The sequence below is a fragment of the Puntigrus tetrazona genome, chromosome 16 (genome assembly GCF_018831695.1).
Source record: "Puntigrus tetrazona isolate hp1 chromosome 16, ASM1883169v1, whole genome shotgun sequence".
Taxonomy (NCBI): domain Eukaryota; kingdom Metazoa; phylum Chordata; class Actinopteri; order Cypriniformes; family Cyprinidae; genus Puntigrus; species Puntigrus tetrazona.
This window is the reverse complement of record NC_056714.1, coordinates 7,378,850-7,396,324: the sequence shown is the minus strand read 5'-3', so window position 1 is coordinate 7,396,324 and position 17,475 is coordinate 7,378,850. Positions and strand designations below refer to the sequence as shown.

General features: G+C 44.9%; 1 protein-coding gene and 1 long non-coding RNA gene across 9 annotated transcripts in view; both read left to right on the top strand.

The window, feature by feature from the left end:
* The first annotated feature begins 4,006 nt into the window (after window positions 1–4,006).
* sox4b (SRY-box transcription factor 4b) lies at window positions 4,007–7,609 on the top strand. Its single transcript, XM_043260642.1, has one exon. It carries the CDS (start codon window positions 4,850–4,852, stop codon window positions 5,963–5,965), a length of 1,116 nt encoding a protein of 371 aa, XP_043116577.1. The 5' UTR covers window positions 4,007–4,849; the 3' UTR covers window positions 5,966–7,609.
* A 2,365-nt stretch (window positions 7,610–9,974) lies between these two features.
* LOC122360224 overlaps window positions 9,975–17,475 on the top strand; it is a 54,825-nt gene continuing 47,324 nt past the window's right edge. For 2 of the 8 annotated variants that reach the window (XR_006252788.1, XR_006252786.1), the window contains exons 1-2: window positions 9,977–11,771; window positions 12,298–12,459. This is a non-coding gene — a long non-coding RNA (uncharacterized LOC122360224). Of the gene's footprint in view, window positions 11,772–12,297; window positions 12,460–17,475 lie in introns of all 8 variants that reach the window. The other 6 variants (XR_006252787.1, XR_006252785.1, XR_006252782.1 and 3 more) reach the window with 4 other exon arrangements.

The window sequence follows — 17,475 nt, the reverse complement described above, 5'->3', positions numbered from 1 at the left end:
GACAAGACAAGAGAGCCGTCCCACTCCCTCCCTCCTAAAAACAGAAGCGAGTGTGTGTGTGTGTGTGTGTGTGTGTGTGTGTGTGTGTGTGTGCCGTGGCTGCCGCAGTGCGTCTGAGGGGAGAGAGGAGAGAAACACGAGCTCTGCCCAGAGATCACGGATCAGCTCACAGAACGAGAGGGAAAGACTTCTCTAGAGAACAGGACGTGGAATATTTCTTACATTTAGCTGCTCAAACACTGATCGGAGCGAACCGCGATGCTTCATTCAGCAAGGAGGCAAGTCATAATAACTTCACAGTCTTCACCGAACGTGACAAAGCAGTGGACAGGATGAAGGTGAAGACCGTCATCAACACTATGGACAACTGACCGGACTGATCCTTGTGTGGTTCTCTGTATGTCGTGCAGCAACAAACCTGAGAAGACATGAGTGTGTCTGAACCTGCTGTGATTGGCTGCCTGTATCTCACAGCTCTGAGGTCCCTTCAGAGGAGCCGAGGTCAGGTGAAGGTGTCTCTGGAGCCGACCCAAAGCCCCGCCTCGGCTGACCAGCACCGTTTCATCCTCATCACATGAGTTAAAGACCTGCCTTCCTTCTGAAAACCATCAAGTGTAAAAAAAGTCTAAAAGCATCTTTTCAAAGACAAATCGTATTTAATCGCTGTACCTCTAAGGAGGAACCCGAACCCTAACCCTAGCTCTTCCTGAACAGCCACGTCTTTACGAGCCGCTTCAGATGAAAGCATCTGCTGAGTTTCCTCCAGAAGTCACTAGCATTGATGACTCTCACGCTAGCTGTGTTTAAAGCTCTATGATTGCCTGACCACATACCGTCAGATGAGACAGGTGCACGCAACAATAGATCTTAAGAGAAAACCTCTGTTATAAGAAGAGGAAGAAAGATGACGTTAATGCCCCGTCAGAATTTCATTTCTGCTTTTTGAATGAATGGTAAATATATCTGCCCCAAAGTCCAAACTCACCAACAGAACACGAGCTCTGAGAGTGTGAACGGAGAGCAGACACACACTCTTTCTTTGACCATTATTTCTGGTCTCCATCTCAGTTTCTCCGTCCTTCAGGTGTGAAGAGCCTGACTCTTGTCTGTAATTGGTGTTGAGTCACTTTCACAGGAAAGCGTGTCAGTCTCAGGCTTCTCTTTTGCACTTCCAGGAATCTTCTGATGTTTTGTTTGGCTTTTTCTGCAAATAACAAGTTTTTCTCTTCTCCATGCAGATAGAAAGATGTTTATTTTCTTAAACTTCTTTTTCATTTTATTGCATTTTCATATGGTGTCTTTGACACATCAGTCGGTCTGACGCTGAAGCAGACACACACACACACACACACACACACACACACACAGACTCACACACTCACACTCACACACACACACACACACACACACACACACACTCACACACACACACACACACACACACACACACACACACACACACACACACACACACACACACACACACACACACACACACACACTCTCACACACACACTCTCTCACACACTCTCTCACACACACACTCACACACACACACTGTCCTGCAGTGGACCCAGCATCACAGAACCCGAGCGCTCATGTCCCTCGCTCACAGCCCGCTAGTGCACACCTGCTTTAGTGAGCTCAAAACAAGGGCTTGGTCTGGACTCCTGCCACCTTCTTCTGTCCCACTCTTTCAGAGCGCCCCAGGGAACAGAGAGCTGTGGTACACACAGACATAAACCTCAGGGGAATCACTGCAGACTGTTTCAGAAGCAGCTCTCCTGTGGGTTTGGGGCCCTGTCTGTGTGTGTGTGTGTGTGTGTGTGAGTGTGTGTGTGTGTGTGTCAATATGTGTGTGCCATGTGTGTGTGTGTGTAATATGTGTGTGTGTGTGTGTGTGCACACCTGTGTTAGTGAGCTCAAAACAAGGTGCTTGTGTGTGACTGTGTGCCACCTTCTTCTGTGTGTGTGTGTGTGAGAGTGTCTGGAACAGAGAGTGTGTGAGTGTGTGTGTGTGTGTGAGTGTGTGTCACTGTGTGACTGTGTGTGAAGCAGAGTCTCCTGTATGTTGTGAGAGTGTGTGAGTGTGTGTGTGTGTGTGTGTGTGTGTGTGTGTGTGTGTGTGTGTGTGTGTCTGTGTGTGTGTGTGTGTGTGTGTGTGTGTGAGTGTGTGTCTGTGTGTGAGTGTGAGTGTGTGTGTGAGAGATCCACATGTCTCGGAGGATTTCAGCTGCCTGATTAAATCCTCTCCATTAACAGGTAGCAGGGCTTTTTTTAACTATTAATGCTTTAAAGCTTTTTCAAAACGACGCTGCACACGAGCTCATGAGAGACAGCGCAGGCCAGCATCCTAAAGAGGCCAGCATCTAATCTAATCTCTCTGTCACACTTCCATCCAACCTTGGCACCGGCAGATGTTCACACCAGCCTCGCTGAACTTTCAAAATCAAAGTTTGACAACAAAAGTCTGGTCAGGAGGCATGCTGGGAGCTGCGTCTAGAGATGATTAACCGGGCATCACCAGACAGCTGCTCGGCCGATAAGATAAGATACGTCTGAAGCAGCTGTTCAAATACACTTTGCATGATACGATGATCAATATCTTCATTATAGTGCAGCAGATGTGTGCTTTCTTGTCAGTGCGTGACACAGATTTATGTACACGTGTGACCTACATGTACACGAGGTGTGTGTGTGTGTGTGTGTGTGTGTCCAAACAGTCGGCTCGGAGATGCACACACACACTCTACATACGTGTTCTCAGAGCGGATCAATTATTCATCGGTGATCATTAGACTGTGAGCAGAACCGCAGGACGATGGGAAGATGACACGACAAGCAATAACAGTAATGGCGTGTAGGCCGAACTCATTAAAACAGCAGCATCCTCCGTTTTTATGACCTTGAATTAAAGCAGAGATTTTATTTACTTTTATTGCTTTTATTAATCATGCCTTATGATTAAAACACCATTCAATTCCAGAATTCTAGCTGCAGCGCTGAAAAACTTAATGACATTGGATGATTTGGGTTTTTTTTTTGGAGTAAATAAAGATGGCTGTGAAACATTCATGTCGATGCTGGATGGCTGACTAAGTTTACACACGTGCATCCTCAGCCTCAACACTTTAACAGAAGCTAAACACTGGATAAACCAGTGACCCTGCAATAACACCCAATAAACCCCAGTATGTGATATTAATATGTTGATCTGTGTGTCAGAGACGCCCTGCACCTGCTGCTCGGCCTTTTCCAGGTTTACTGTCCTGATCTGTTCAGCCATAAACCTACACCCCACGTGACTCTTATCATTATTTACACATGTCCATCCCGCATTTATTTATAGGTGTGTTTTACGATATTTAGACAATGTTTTTAAAAGATGCAAAAAACGCGAGGAACGACACGTAACGCGTTTTGTTTTATTTGTTGATGAGCCACGAAGGCAACCCGCAGTAAGGTTTGAGTCGGGCGCCTGAGCTCACGGTAAACGATAACAAGGATGTAAACCGTTGTGAAATATCTCTCGGATGGTCGTTATGTAATTCTCAGACAAATATACATTCTGTTGCATTAAGCGCGAGCGCGTCCCTCGGCTCCACTCCGCCATCTAGCGTCGGTGTCTGCGCTCCGGGAGCCGCGCCAGGCTCGTGTCCGCCTCAACAACAAGCGTTGGAACCGAACGCGTTTTTGACCGCGGACCTCCAGACAGCCCCGGTCGGAGAAACGGCACTAAACGCTGCTGCACGGGAAGGAGGAGGAGTGACAGACCGGGTCTGGGGCTTTCGGCGAGCTCAGGTCTAGAGAGCGCCGCTCAGCCTTGACTTTGGTGACGCGCGCCGCTTGTGTTTCGGGTTTGGGGCGTGTTCTCGTGAAGAAGGACCGCCCTCTCCAGATTCCGCCACAACATCAGCGCGCGCAGACTGAACTCTCTCACACTGCCCAGGGCTCAGAAACCAGAGGCACACACACACACACACACACACACACAGAGCCAGTCGCAGGCTATCAATTATTCACGGACAGGGCTTTTAATCTCCACAGACGTGCTGGCTGTTTAATATCCCGTGTTTCTTTATATGTGAGCGCGGACGCGCTGCGAGGCGACTCTTTTCTCACTGTACGCAGGATGTTTCTATTTCTAAGGTTTAAAAGATCACGCCTCCCTCGTCGACACGCAAAAATGAAAAACACACATCGGCTTGTACCTTTAAAAACTAAGTTTGTCTTGTATACTGGAATGAGGTCAGACCCAAAGCTCCTCATTGCACGCGCTGATTATTATTAGATTCCTTTTTGCTCCAATGAAAAGAGAGTGGGCGTGTTCTTGGCTCGGAGAAGGGTAGAGACAGCCGCCGATTGGCCGGCCGCCGTCGCTATTATACCATTGGAAACGGATAAAGCCGCATGAGGCAGAGAATAGAAGTGTGTTGAAACTTACAGCCCGCTTTTAAAAGACGGACACTCGTGCTAGCATTGCGTCCCGGTTTTCCCGCACGGTTTGAAGGGGGAAGGATATGCAGAAGGAGTCAGATATCTTTCGAAACTCGAACAGAGCTTTGCTGCGTCGCAGCGCACACACTAACCCCGAGCCCGGCTGCGCGCGTGCACAAACTTTCCGCGGCTCGCCGACTGTTACAGCATTAATACTGGATGCACGGGCACGGTTTCAGCTCCGTGAACCGTATGATAAAGCCCCGAAACAGAACTTTAGACACACGCCAAGCCACCGCACTGAGCACGACTGAAAGCGCGCGTGCGGTGCACCAGCTCTCCTCAGGACTATTATCAGACTGAGTTTTCTTTGGCGACGCGTCGGACTCGAGAGAGCACGCTCGCTGTAGCGATGGTCCAGAAAAGCAGCAGCACGGAAAACCCCGACGCGCTGTTCGCCGGGGACTCGTCCGATTCCGGCGCGCTGGATCTGGACGCGGCTTCCTCGCCGACCCCCGGCTCCACGGAGCCCGGCGCGGACAAGCTCGACCCCGGCTGGTGCAAAACCCCCAGCGGCCACATCAAGAGACCGATGAACGCGTTCATGGTGTGGTCGCAAATCGAGAGGCGCAAGATCATGGAGCAGTCGCCGGATATGCACAACGCGGAGATCTCCAAGAGACTCGGCAAGCGCTGGAAGCTCCTCAAAGACAGCGACAAGATCCCCTTCATCCGAGAGGCGGAGCGGCTGCGGCTCAAGCACATGGCAGACTACCCCGACTACAAGTACCGGCCGAGAAAGAAGGTGAAGTCGAGCGGCTCCAAGCCGAGCGAGAAGGGAGAGAAGATCAGCGGGAGCAGCGGCTCCAAACCGGCGAAGAAGAGCGGCGGCTCCAGATCCGCAGGCAAGCCGCACAAGATAGTCCTGTCCGGCGCCAAGAGCGCGTTCCCCGCGGACCACCACTCTCTCTACAAGTCCAAGTCCGCGCCGGCTTCCAAGCAGATCCCTGACAAGAAGGCCAAGCGGGTGTACGTCTTCGGAGGCGGCAGCGGCGTAAGCGCGTCCTCGGCAGCCGTGCCCGGGAGCCCGACGCTGAGCAGCTCCGCCGAGTCCAGCGACCCGCTGAGTCTGTACGAGGACGGCGCGAGCAGCGGCAAAGAGGGCGCCGACTCCCCCAGCGGCGCGTCCCCGGACCGCCACCGATACACCGGCATGCGCGCGTCTTCGCCCGCTCCGTCCGCGTCGCACTCCTCCTCCTCCTCTTCGTCGCAGTTCTCGTCTTCCTCCGACGAGGAGCTCGACGACGACGCGCTGGACGTCAACCCGAGCCCGGGCTTTGACAGCATGTCCCTGGGAAGCATCGGCTCGTCGGTGCTGGACAGAGACTTCGACATGCACTTCGAGTCCGGCGCTTCTCACTTCGAGTTCCCCGACTACTGCACTCCGGAGGTGAGCGAGATGATTTCTGGGGACTGGCTGGAGTCCACCATTTCCAACTTGGTGTTCACGGCTCACGTGCTGAACTAGAGGAGGAACGCCGGACACAGGGGATAGCAGACAAGTGCGTTTGTTTGTAAAATAAGCCTCCGCGTAAAGGCTCCGGAAGCCGCGGCGCTTTGGCGAGACGCGGGCGGGACGGAAAAGCGAAGCCGCGCGTCAGACGCTTTGTCGCGGCAGGGCCGGAGTCCTTTCCCCGCGCTCGGAGCGAGAGGAAGAACTTCACCGGGAGTGCTTGAGAAAACGCGTTCGCAACTGGAAAACTGTGATTGATTTGCACGTACACGAGGGCGTCCGTTTTAATCGTTTTTACTTCAAAAGAGACCTTTATGAACTTGAACCTTTCGCCTCGTGGACTCGAGGCTCTGCTTTCGGCGCGGAGGATTTCTGGACGAAAGGCGAGCCGATTTTTACATAAAGAAAAAGGAGAAAAAAAAGACCGCATGTTATCTGTCCTCTCTTGTAAGATTTCTGTAAGACTGTGCTTAGGATCAGTTAATGGATAGATGGCGCTATGTTTGATTTCCTCCTCGCAGGAAAAAAAAAATCACCAGCTGTTTTCATTCTTAACTTCAGGATTCAAACATAAACTCAAACCTGTGCTGAACTTTATATACTTCTCTCTCTACGATTCAGGACCAAAACGTTTAAGTTTCCGAAGCTGTTTCTTTTCTGTCTTCTTCAGATGACATTTTTTACGGATGTATTTCTATTCTGACCAAACAGCTCTTCTTGGTTCTCTGTTCTCATCTGTCTGTCCGTCTCCTTCTCCGAAGAAGGGCTAGCATTTGAACCTTTTGTTTTTTTTATATTTAAATGTAGACTTTTGACACTTAAAGAGAGGAAACGTTTGATTATTTTCTCAGTGTATTTTTGTACAAATATATATAAAGAGGGGGGTGTTTGGGTCTGAAGAGTCGGGTGAGTCGTGTCTGAATCGACCTCCTGTTTCATGTTTACAGTCTCGATCTGCAGGCGTCTTAAAGACACACACACACACACACACACACACACACACACACACACCAAAACCCAGTCAAGCCAACATGTGCTTCGTTTTTACATTTTTCTCTGAGCGTGCCGAATTAAACCGATTGTAGCTTTAAAACGAGCGACTTTTCTTGGCGTTTTATATCTCGAGAAGCCACTGGATGGAAATCTTCAGACGTATTCAAAGGATCCACTTGAGCTTCGCGACGATTATGTGCTGCGTTCCTCATTGTGTTTGAATATTTAATCTTTTCTACTTGTCGGATAAGTATAGCTGATTGTTTTAGTCTCTTAAGGCATGGTGAATAGATTTGTATTTCCGATTCAGGTTTATAGCTGTTGTGTTAAAAAAGAAAAAAAAAAGCATCTTTGTACAGCTGTATCATAGGCAGAAAAGTGTGTGTTATTGTATGTTGTTGCGCTTTATCTCGACAGGCACTATCTTTATACATCCCTGCTTAGCCTTTTCTTCATTTCAAGATGCTTGTTAAGGATTTTTATATATACGGTTGAAATATATGAACTTTATTTTCATCCATTCTGTGCAATATGCTGTGTAGAAATCTTGTTTTGTCGAATCATGCCAGCTTATCGTGTCAAGTCACTGCCTGTCAGATTGTTCATATACTCCTGTACAGAACTTTTTCATAAAGGAAATAAACTCAGCTGGAACTGAACCCTAAACACTGCGCTGTTGACTCACTTTCTCATTTGCATAAGTGGGCGTGTCCGGTGCGTTTGGACTCGCAGAGCGCGCGTTACCTGCCTCGACGACTTTTAACGCTCGTTTATATGTGAGCAGGTCAGGAGTGTCTGCGGGTCCACGCACGACGCGCTCACGGCGACGGTAACGTAACGCGCGCGCGAGCGGGTCGCCGGAGTTCACTCGCTCCTCGATCGTGAATGCGCACAGGCGCGTCTCCGCCGAAAGGTGATCCGCGTGGCTCGATGCACTCGTTGACTGGCTGGCTGTCTGGCAGACTCTCCTCCCCTTCCCCAGACGGTCTGGGCTCTCCGAGAGGGGGATGGGACGCCGGCGACCGCGTGCGTGATGTTTCTCCACCGCCGCCATGAAGCTGCGCCCACGCGCGCGCCGCCTTTAAGAATGCGCGGAAACGAAGCGAGCGCGCGCTTTCCCGCCGCCGGACGCCCTGAAGAAGCCCGCGCACGCGCCGCGAGGGAGTCCGGAGAGCCCGGGAACGGCTCGGATCCGTTCTCCAGAGGAAGGGGTGTCTCTGCGTGCTGCGGCGCGTTATATTACCGTTTCCTGCGCAGAAACAGAGAGAGACACTTCTGGCAGCCGCTAGCGTGTAAAAGAAGACGCTTTCTTCACAGCAGAGCCTGAACACAGGCTGCTCTAAAGTGAGGATAAACACCATGACCTTCACTCAGTAGTGAACATATAAGTACCCTCACGTGGGATTCATTATGAAAGTAAACATATTTCCTATGAAATAAGTGAAATTAGAAACCACTGCTATTATGTGGAACCATGACTTTTTATTGAATATATATATATATATTAAAGTCCAGTTGTGTCTCTCTCTCTCTCTATATATATTATATATTTATTGAACACAGACACAGTTTGTCTTTTTGTGCAGAGTTTCTGATCTAAAACACTGAATATAAAAGAGCATCTCCTCCAATCCCGTCCTTTTGAAATATGGCACATATCTGCGTTTCAGGAGAAGGTCGAGGAAGTTCTTTTGACCTGAAACCAGTCTGAGAACACACTAAAAAAACACAAGATCTCTCAAAACTTTTATAACTGACAGCATTTTTAAATAATGATAATAAACATTTGTGGTATTGGTGAAATTCATTGCATTTAATTGGTGTAATCCAGTATATTTCTTCCTTTGTCATAAATGTGTCACAAATATTGTAGTTATGATTCAGTAATGAGTTCTGTATCATCAGTGGTCAGTTTGCTAGCATTGTGAGCATGCAAAGAAACGATCGGTGTGTGACGAAACACTCCTTAGAGACCATTTAAATCAAATCATTTACAGTTTCATTGCATTACATGCTATTTGACACAAATGAAGGCATATGCAACCAAAGATTATAAATACTTTCTCAGAATTATGATCATAAGATAACATTAATCCTTAACATACTCTTTACTCAAAATGCTGGAGGAAAGTTGCTGCTCGGGATTTCCTTAAAATGTCAATAAAATGTCATGCAATCTGAAGCCAAACAAACCGTATACATCAGACCTCAATCAACTAATAATGTGAAGTAGAGCTTTTTCAATTTTAATATTAATACAAATAATGAAGTCAACAATTACCATTAATAACGAAGAGCTTGTCTGCCAAAACAAGGAACGTTTTCTCTTTGTGTTCCAGTTCATCTCCGTCCAGCCGCTCTGTTAAGAGACAGCCGTCATAAAAAGCATGATTTTTCACAATAATAACAGATATATACTCTATAACCTTAACAGAGTTCAACTTCTCAGTGTTCATCACAGGAATGAAACGCTTTACTAAAAACTCTTCTCTAATAATAAGAAGTGTTTTATTTAGTCAGACTTCGCTGCTGATCTAAACTCTGAAAGAATGAGTTCCTCACGAAGACTGAAGGAAAACGAATCACCTTACGTTACATATTTTACGTAATATATATCGGTCACTTTTGATCTAACCCGTTTATCTCATTGATTTAAATATGATTATCTTGCACCTCATTGATAGAAGAACACAAGCAGTAATGTATTATATTTCATACGCTGAAACTAACATCAAACATATGACTGGGTTCATAAAGGAACTGCAGGGCTTTGACTTTAATGAGAAGACAGCAATTCATTGAACCGTAAAAATAAATGAAAACAAATCATGATTAAATATCTTTTGAGTATTTGATTTAATGTTTACCTTCATGCCATGCAACAGATAACCAGAGAACATGCAAATGTGACGCATAATTACTAAAATACTTACTTTAAAATCATTCTTGTCTGATTAATGACTGATGTATAAGTGGTAGGATATTTCAGAAAGGAAAACTGAATGGATCAAAAAAGAGGGAACAGGAAGAATCAATGAATTATTGATTGTTTATTGATATAGTGTGAATAATATGCGACCATCAATGAAATATTATAGTGTGATTAAAGGAGTTTAAAAAGTCATTTACTCTAATTACAGCTAGTTAGTCCTGTAATCTTCTGAGGAGATCAGATCCTCGCTGGATGAGTTGAGAATGACATGAAACTACATCTGCTGATCTTTAGTACACTATTATTGATCTGTTCACTACACACCAGCACACACAAACAATGTATGTATATATATATTCATTAACGTACACTGAAAAAGCCTACTTTTTAAGGTAAGTGGATGCTGGTAAGTTATTTTAGCTATATGTGAACTCATTTAGTTGATTTACTTTCCCCAAGATTTGTTTATTTAAATGTGACCCGAATAAATTGACTGCAACCACTTACCTTAGGAAATAATGTCGTTTTTCACTGTGCACTGTCGCATTAAATCGTAAAATATCAGAACTTATAAACGCTGAAGGTGAATGCATATCGAAACGCGTTTTATTTACTTGTTTTATTTCGCGCCGGATGCCGATCGCTGTTGCTATGGTAACGTGGCCAGGCCGCACTGAGCTCAAGTCCCTCTGAACGTCTTACCTGATACACGCAGGCTTTATATTGAGTAAAGTGACCCCTAAGATTGAGTTCTGATCTGGAAACATCCGTCGTGAAGTTCAAGCGCGTGCTCGTGGGGCGTGTCAACGCAACTTATTCAAGTGTCTGCAGCTCCTTCCTAATACTTCACGTTGTGCTCGAATGCATTCACATCACACACTGCAGATGTGTATTTTTAAAAGTTCAATGTTCGGGTGAAATATCAGAAAAGCAGAGAATCCTTTAATGGCACAAACCCTTGGAGATGTAAAGAACGCGCTCCAGTAAGTTGCTCTCTTTGTTGTTATTTAGTTGTATGTAGAGGGCGGGACTCGAACTGAAATGAACAAGGCGCGGCCAAGAACCCCCTTCACACGTGTAGACAAAGGGACCATCAACACGACCCAAACACGCAGAGGAAAAGTTTTCCCGCGCGCTTCCTCGCGCCCGGACCTCGCGAGGATCTCAGGTGAGCTTTCGGCACGCGCTCAGGTTGAAGTCGCCTCGCGCTCGAATCCGTTTCGCCGCGAATTCCGTCTCAAAAAGTTCTCGAAGAGTTTGCGCGTCAGCTCTCAAAGTTGAGCACAAAGCAGAGGAGCGGTCCTTTGTTCAGCGCGACTCGAGATGCTCGAACTAGAGATGAAGATGAACTAGGAAGAAAGTGGACGGCGAACACCACAGGATGCATTTCGGAGAAACTAAAAACCGCAGACTTATTTTCCACTTTTGGCTCACGAGGGACCGAGGATGACGCAGGAAGACAAAGCTGTCAAAAGTTGATCGGAGAAGGAAGTTGACCGAAAATTACGACCGACAAGTCTTTTACAATTAATCCTAAACGAAAGACGAGTTTGTTTGAGCAGAAGCTCCGGGCATCGATCTGTTTAATCTTCCGGAGGATGTAGCCTTGATGAATGAACACAAACTGAAGAATTCAGCAGACTCCTGCTTTTAAAGCCGTGTTTTTGCTGCTCGGTGGACGAATACTGATGAGACTGTGTGAAGAGCAACAGGTTCGTCGAGCAGCCCTTTGTTACAGAACTTAGAAAGGCACGATGGAGTTTCTTTGTTCTGCAGACCGTGAGGAACCTCCACACACACGATCTCCTAGAAGACCTCATACCCCGGAGGATCCAGCTGACTTTTTAAAAAGTTTGCTAAGAAAAGACCAAAAAATGTACGAATTCATCATATGAGGTGAGAGGTCCATGCCTCCTCGTAGAAAGACATGTTTTTGTTAAATAGTGCACGCAGTTGTTCAAGCAGAGCAGATCATGACGGTATTCCTGAACAGATCGTTTGCTTTCTTATTTTTTTAATTTAAAAAACAACAACCGTGTTTTTCTAAAATAATTGTAATCGTTGTTAATTGTTGATGCTCTGGAGACACGAAGTTAGTTGAGTTTGAACAGAGTTGTCTCTTGATTGGTTTATCTTCCTGAAGTTCACAGGTGAATAAGAAACGCTTACAAATAAAACAGTTCTGTTTCTGAAGTTAAAGCCCATAAGACTTTTTAGGAAATTAAAAACTGAGTTAAGTTTTTAAATTTAAAAGTTAAAATTAAGTTTTTAAAATTGATTTGAACATTTCGATTAAATCGTTTATTCCTCAAATCATCTTTCAGCTGGAATGAGTGTCTGATCATATGTTTATTAAACGCTTTTTAAGAGTTATCATTCTCACGAAGCCATTAATTCAGTCTGTGCTCTCTTTATGTTGCAGGCCAGCAGACACAGGACCTCCAGGACCGGGGGACTTCTGTTTTTAAGGACGCCCTTTGAAGGATTTATTTAACTGATATTTTCTTTGTGGAATATGATTACTTTCCTTCGGGATTATTGGACTGTTCCTGTTCATCGTCTAGTCGCGGCGGACAAAACAAAGGTGAGTGTCCTTCGTTTAAATCGCGTTTGTTGTGTGTCTCGAGGACTGACGTAGAGAGAAAGCGCGTGAACGCGAATGAGTGTCGCGCGTGACGTCAGACCCAGCTCGATGACGTCACCCGGCGCTGCACCTGCCAGTCAGGAGCGATCGAGAGCCTCGGTGTGTGTGTGTGTGTGTGTGTGTGTGTGTTCAGCACGCGCGGAGCTGGACAGCGCACTGTTTCTGCAGGAAACACTCAGAGCCGCACTGCAGCCCTCTTCTTCATCACATGAACGTTTGGTCGAGTAACCCCATCATCTTCCTCCGATCGCGTGAGCTCAGACTGCGGCGGAAGCAGCCGAGCATCCAGCCTCGCGGCGGCTCTCCGCTATGATGTCATCAGTCTCCGGCATGATGTCATCGGCAGCCAATCGGAGGCGAGCGGGAATCGTACGAGCCAATGGAGCGCCGGCGGCCCCGCCCACCGCACGTTTTGTCCATGTTGGAGGTCGCGGCTCTGAAATGAAGTAATGCAGAGAAAAGCAGACAAAAGTAGAGCTGATGTGTGCTGCAGCAGTTTAAGATAGTGAAGACATGAAATCAAGAACGCTTTCACTTTCTTGAGTCTCTTCTTCTCTCAGCTCAGGGTCTCTTCTGTAGAAGCTCCTGATGGTCCTGACGCTGTTCCTCACTGAACGCAGACGATGCTCTGATGCTCATATATTCTTTTTTTTTGTATATAATAATTCTAGCAGTCATTATTGCATTTTTATCGTTGCAGTCCAGGTTTATGAGAAAAGATTGAGGAGTGTGGAAAATATATAGAAATAAGTTCAATCAATACGACATCTTTGTGGTAATTCAAGAGTGTGTGTTATATATGTTCTCCCTCTTAGCTCTAGAACACAGAACAGAGGGAGAGATGCTACGGATGATGATGTCAGCTTGTTTATTAACTCTCCTCACAGTGATTGGCCGACAGCTTCTCTCAGAGGTTTATTCATGGAAATATAGAGCGTGGTATTATGATGTCATATTCAAATAAAAGTTTAGGAATAAAACTGTTGCCACGTTTGATTTTAAAAGGCAGGCTAAGCGTCTCTAATTAAACAAGTACACGTTTAGCTAAATGTCAGCGTCTTTCACGTGTGCTTCAAAGTAGAATAATGATAAATAAGACCAAACTGGACAAGAACATCTGTCCCTTCATGAAAACAAAGAGTTTCTTCTGGAAGCTGTGTGTGTGATGCTTTAGGAGTCTGACACAGCTTTTATCAGAATAAAACTCCTGCTGACCTTAAAGTGACCAGCGTGAGTGAAACAGAGCCAGTAAATGACATCATTCACCAGAATAAACAGATCATCTTAAAGTGACAGTACACTCAGACGTGATCGATCTGTGGTCATTCACCCCCGGACCGTTTGAGTAACACGACAGAAGATAATCTAGGAAATGTCTGTTTTATTGTCCATACAGTGAACGTCGACGCTACCCAAAGCTGTTTATCGTCATTCTGCAAACTATCTTCTTTTGTTTGTTCTGCAGAAAATGATACACTTGGGGACATTTTGATCTTGGGGACCTGTCCCTTTAAGACAAAGCTCCGCCCTTCTTGCTTACTGCTGTTAAATCAGGCTTTACACAACATTCAGAAGTGTGTTTCTCAGTAAAATGTACAGATGAAGTGATTAAAAAAAGGATAATTCCTGGCCCGTGAAGCATTTATACCTATCTGCTGCTTTCCTTAAAGAAGCTACGGTTTATTTCGGGGTTTTTTTCCCGCTGCTTCCAAACAGATTCTTCCCTGAAAGCTGACTCCAATTTCATAAAACCCTTTTTGCAAAACAGAACACACAGTTATTAATGTGATGCACACGAATCCAGCAGGAATTATTATTTACGTTTACACTTATCTTATTTTATTTTAATGAATGTAAATGAAAGGTGTTTGTATGTGTTTGACTTCAAGAAAAGAGGCAAGGTGTGGAATCAGGGAACCGTTTCTCCGTGTTTCTCCATCTTCTCAGTCCTTCAGTCACGCTCGTACACCGCTGTGCTGATTTAAAGAAAGAAAGAAAGAACCTAAATCTAGCATTCACAAGTGAGCTTTAATCACAACCTACCGGCATTTCTGTCACACGGATACGTGAATATATGGATGAAGAAAAGCTGGAGAGAGTTTATCATCGGTTTCAACACTACTCTTCTGAATCTCTCAAACACACAGGAACACGTAATATAAATGACACACATCTCTGAAATGTACTAAAAAACCAGCAGCTGTTGCTAACAGGACTTTACTGTGAAAATATGCGAGCAAAATGTAAAAAGTTTTACCTTTTAATTTCAGTAAATTAGCTTTAATTTACAGTAAAACCCTATCTTTTATTAAATCATGAGATATTAATATACCAACCCGCTGAAGTACTAATATCTGGGGGAAAAATTAATTGTAAATGAAGTTCTAAGGTGACTTTTTCTTTTTAAAAAATATAAATATAAAATATAAATACTGTTATATTTAAATATAAATATAGCAGTAATCTACTGTAAAATGTGATTCAGTGTAAGGTCAGATGCATGCTCCTCATCCTTCAGTCAGCTGTATCACAGCACAGGAAAATGATTCATTTCTATTTTATGCCAAAATCATTCGGATATTTCGTAAAGCTCATTTTTCAAACAAATATGCGAAAATATATATTTTTTATTAGTGATATGCATCGCTGAGAACTTCATTTGGACAAGTTTAATTTTCTCTATGTTTAGATTTTTTTGCATCCTCTTCAAATAGCTGTAACACAGACAAATATTGTCCTGTCCTAACAGACCAAAGACTGGTTTTTACTGTAGCAGGTTTACGTTAAGATTATAATAATTATTCTTATAATTATTTTCAGACTGTCTGGACATTCATTAAATGTGTCTCCGTCTCTTAAAGTCTGAACGCTCTCATCACAAGGTCAGAGGTCACGGGGGAGCTGTTTCCAGTCTCTCCATCCGTTCTCACGTGTGTGGCGCTGGCCTTCAAACGGCACGACAGAAAGCGTGTTAGTCAGTGCTCGTCCAGAACACAAGATCTTCAGGCTTATTTCAGCTTTTGGCCTTTTGTTATCAGAGACTGCTGAACGGGTTCAACCTGAAGGAGATTTCAGATTCAGATCATCACATTTAGCCCAGGTTTGGCTCACCCTCAAACCTTCCTCTGTCTGCTCATATTATCTGCGCTAGCTGCAAAATAATGTTTCACAATGTTAGGTGTTAAATATGATTGGCTGATTTTATTTATCTGTTATCTGTGGTGTTGTTCTTGTTTTTATATATATATATATATATGTGTAAACACTTTATCAACATTGTGTTGCGCAGTCATTCTAATAAGGCTTAATTGAATTAAAATGATATAAGTTAGCGAGTGTTTATTGTAAAATGAAAGCTGGCAGCTTCGGGGCCGACCCACGTCTCCTGCTGGGGCCTGAGCCCAACGCCTGCCAGACCCGTGTGTTAACACACACTCCACACGATCTGCCCAAGCAACGAGCTGCTTTTACAACAAAGCATGCAATCTGGGAATTCTTGCTAGATGCAAAAATTAAGATTATTATTATTTTTTTTTGTGTGTGAAATTGAAAACAGCTTGCAGCTTTTGGAGAATAAATGAAAGGATTTCTGAGGATTGTCTCATGGTTGTGAAGAGCATGCAGATGTTGGTAGACGTCTGAAGATCATCTCCTGCTCTACAGGATCGCCTGGCTATTTTTTATATTAATATTGTTGTGGTCCAGAGATGTCATCTGTTACAGACACGGGTCGCTGGAGCAGTATTGTTGTTGTTCAGTCATTGTTCAAGTACACTGCCATGGGACGGCTGGATAAAAACTATTTACACAAATTTAAAAATTCTCAAATGAAATAAAAGGAGCAAGAGCTCAGCGTTAATTAGATGCTCATCACGCCGCTAGCCTCAAGAAACAATGCTTTGGTGGAAACACAGTCTTAAAGCTGCTTGGATGAATGTGAGATTGTAGATTACACATATTTTTGGCTTTTTGATGAATTGGTTTTAAAGATTATGTTTTTTTGCATGAATGCACTCTGATAAATGAACAGGAGCAGAATGTCGTGATTTATATTTCTTTGAGGTCTTGATGTGAGAGGCTGGAAATAATATATTTTCTGTCGTCATTAAAACATGCCTGAAAATCAGTTAGGATTTCTACAGAGCGATAAATACAAAACGATGCATTTTTACAATAATTGTTTTTCTATTACAGCTTGGGCTGTTATGTCATCACTTTAAAACCGAACTTTTAATGGCAGGTCTATAATTTTTGATAATTTATTCATATGCAGCTCCTGTGAGTTCAGGACATCAGGTGAAACCTGTTCAGTGAGCTTGAAAGAACACAGTGTGTGTGTGTTTTAATCTACTACAGTTAAAACACATATATATTTTTTTTAATCTGAGAGATTCACATTTAAGTGAAAATAAATCCAAGCATCAGAATTGAAGTCTCAGTCTCATATGGCCGTCCAAAAGCCGTAAAGTGTTGTAGATCTGAGCCTGTGAGACAGGATCCCATTACTTCCTAGAATAATCTGATTCTGTGTTTCTCCCGGCGCGGGGCGAGCTTCGTGTGTGTGTGTGTGCCGTGCCCGGAGGCCTTATCCGCCGCCTCGTCTGTGTCTCTGTAAAAACCGTCAAAGATGCAACAGACAAGCAAACCAGCGAGCGCTCTCCAGCAGCGGCGCAGTAATTAAATGCGATAAATTATACATGATGAAGGAGTGGCAGCGAGTGACAGGAGAGGCATTGTGTGGAGAGCCGTCTCAGGTGAGGTTAAAGAAGGGCCCTCGGAGCACGGTGGGAGGACGGAGATTGCCTCCCGACATTTTTACAGCCCTGGCGAGGAGGAGGCTCTTACTCCTCCACGGGGCCCTCCACGGGGCCCTGACCCGGCCGAGCGGGGAATAAACGGAGCAGTCTGCCCCCGGTGGCCAGCGGCGGTCACGCACGAGCGGTGTTGCACGAATCC

Bases quoted from the DNA above. Each gene is read 5' to 3' on its own strand.
- sox4b (XM_043260642.1), top strand. From the start codon at position 4,850: ATGGTCCAGAAAAGCAGCAGCACGGAAAACCCCGACGCGCTGTTCGCC.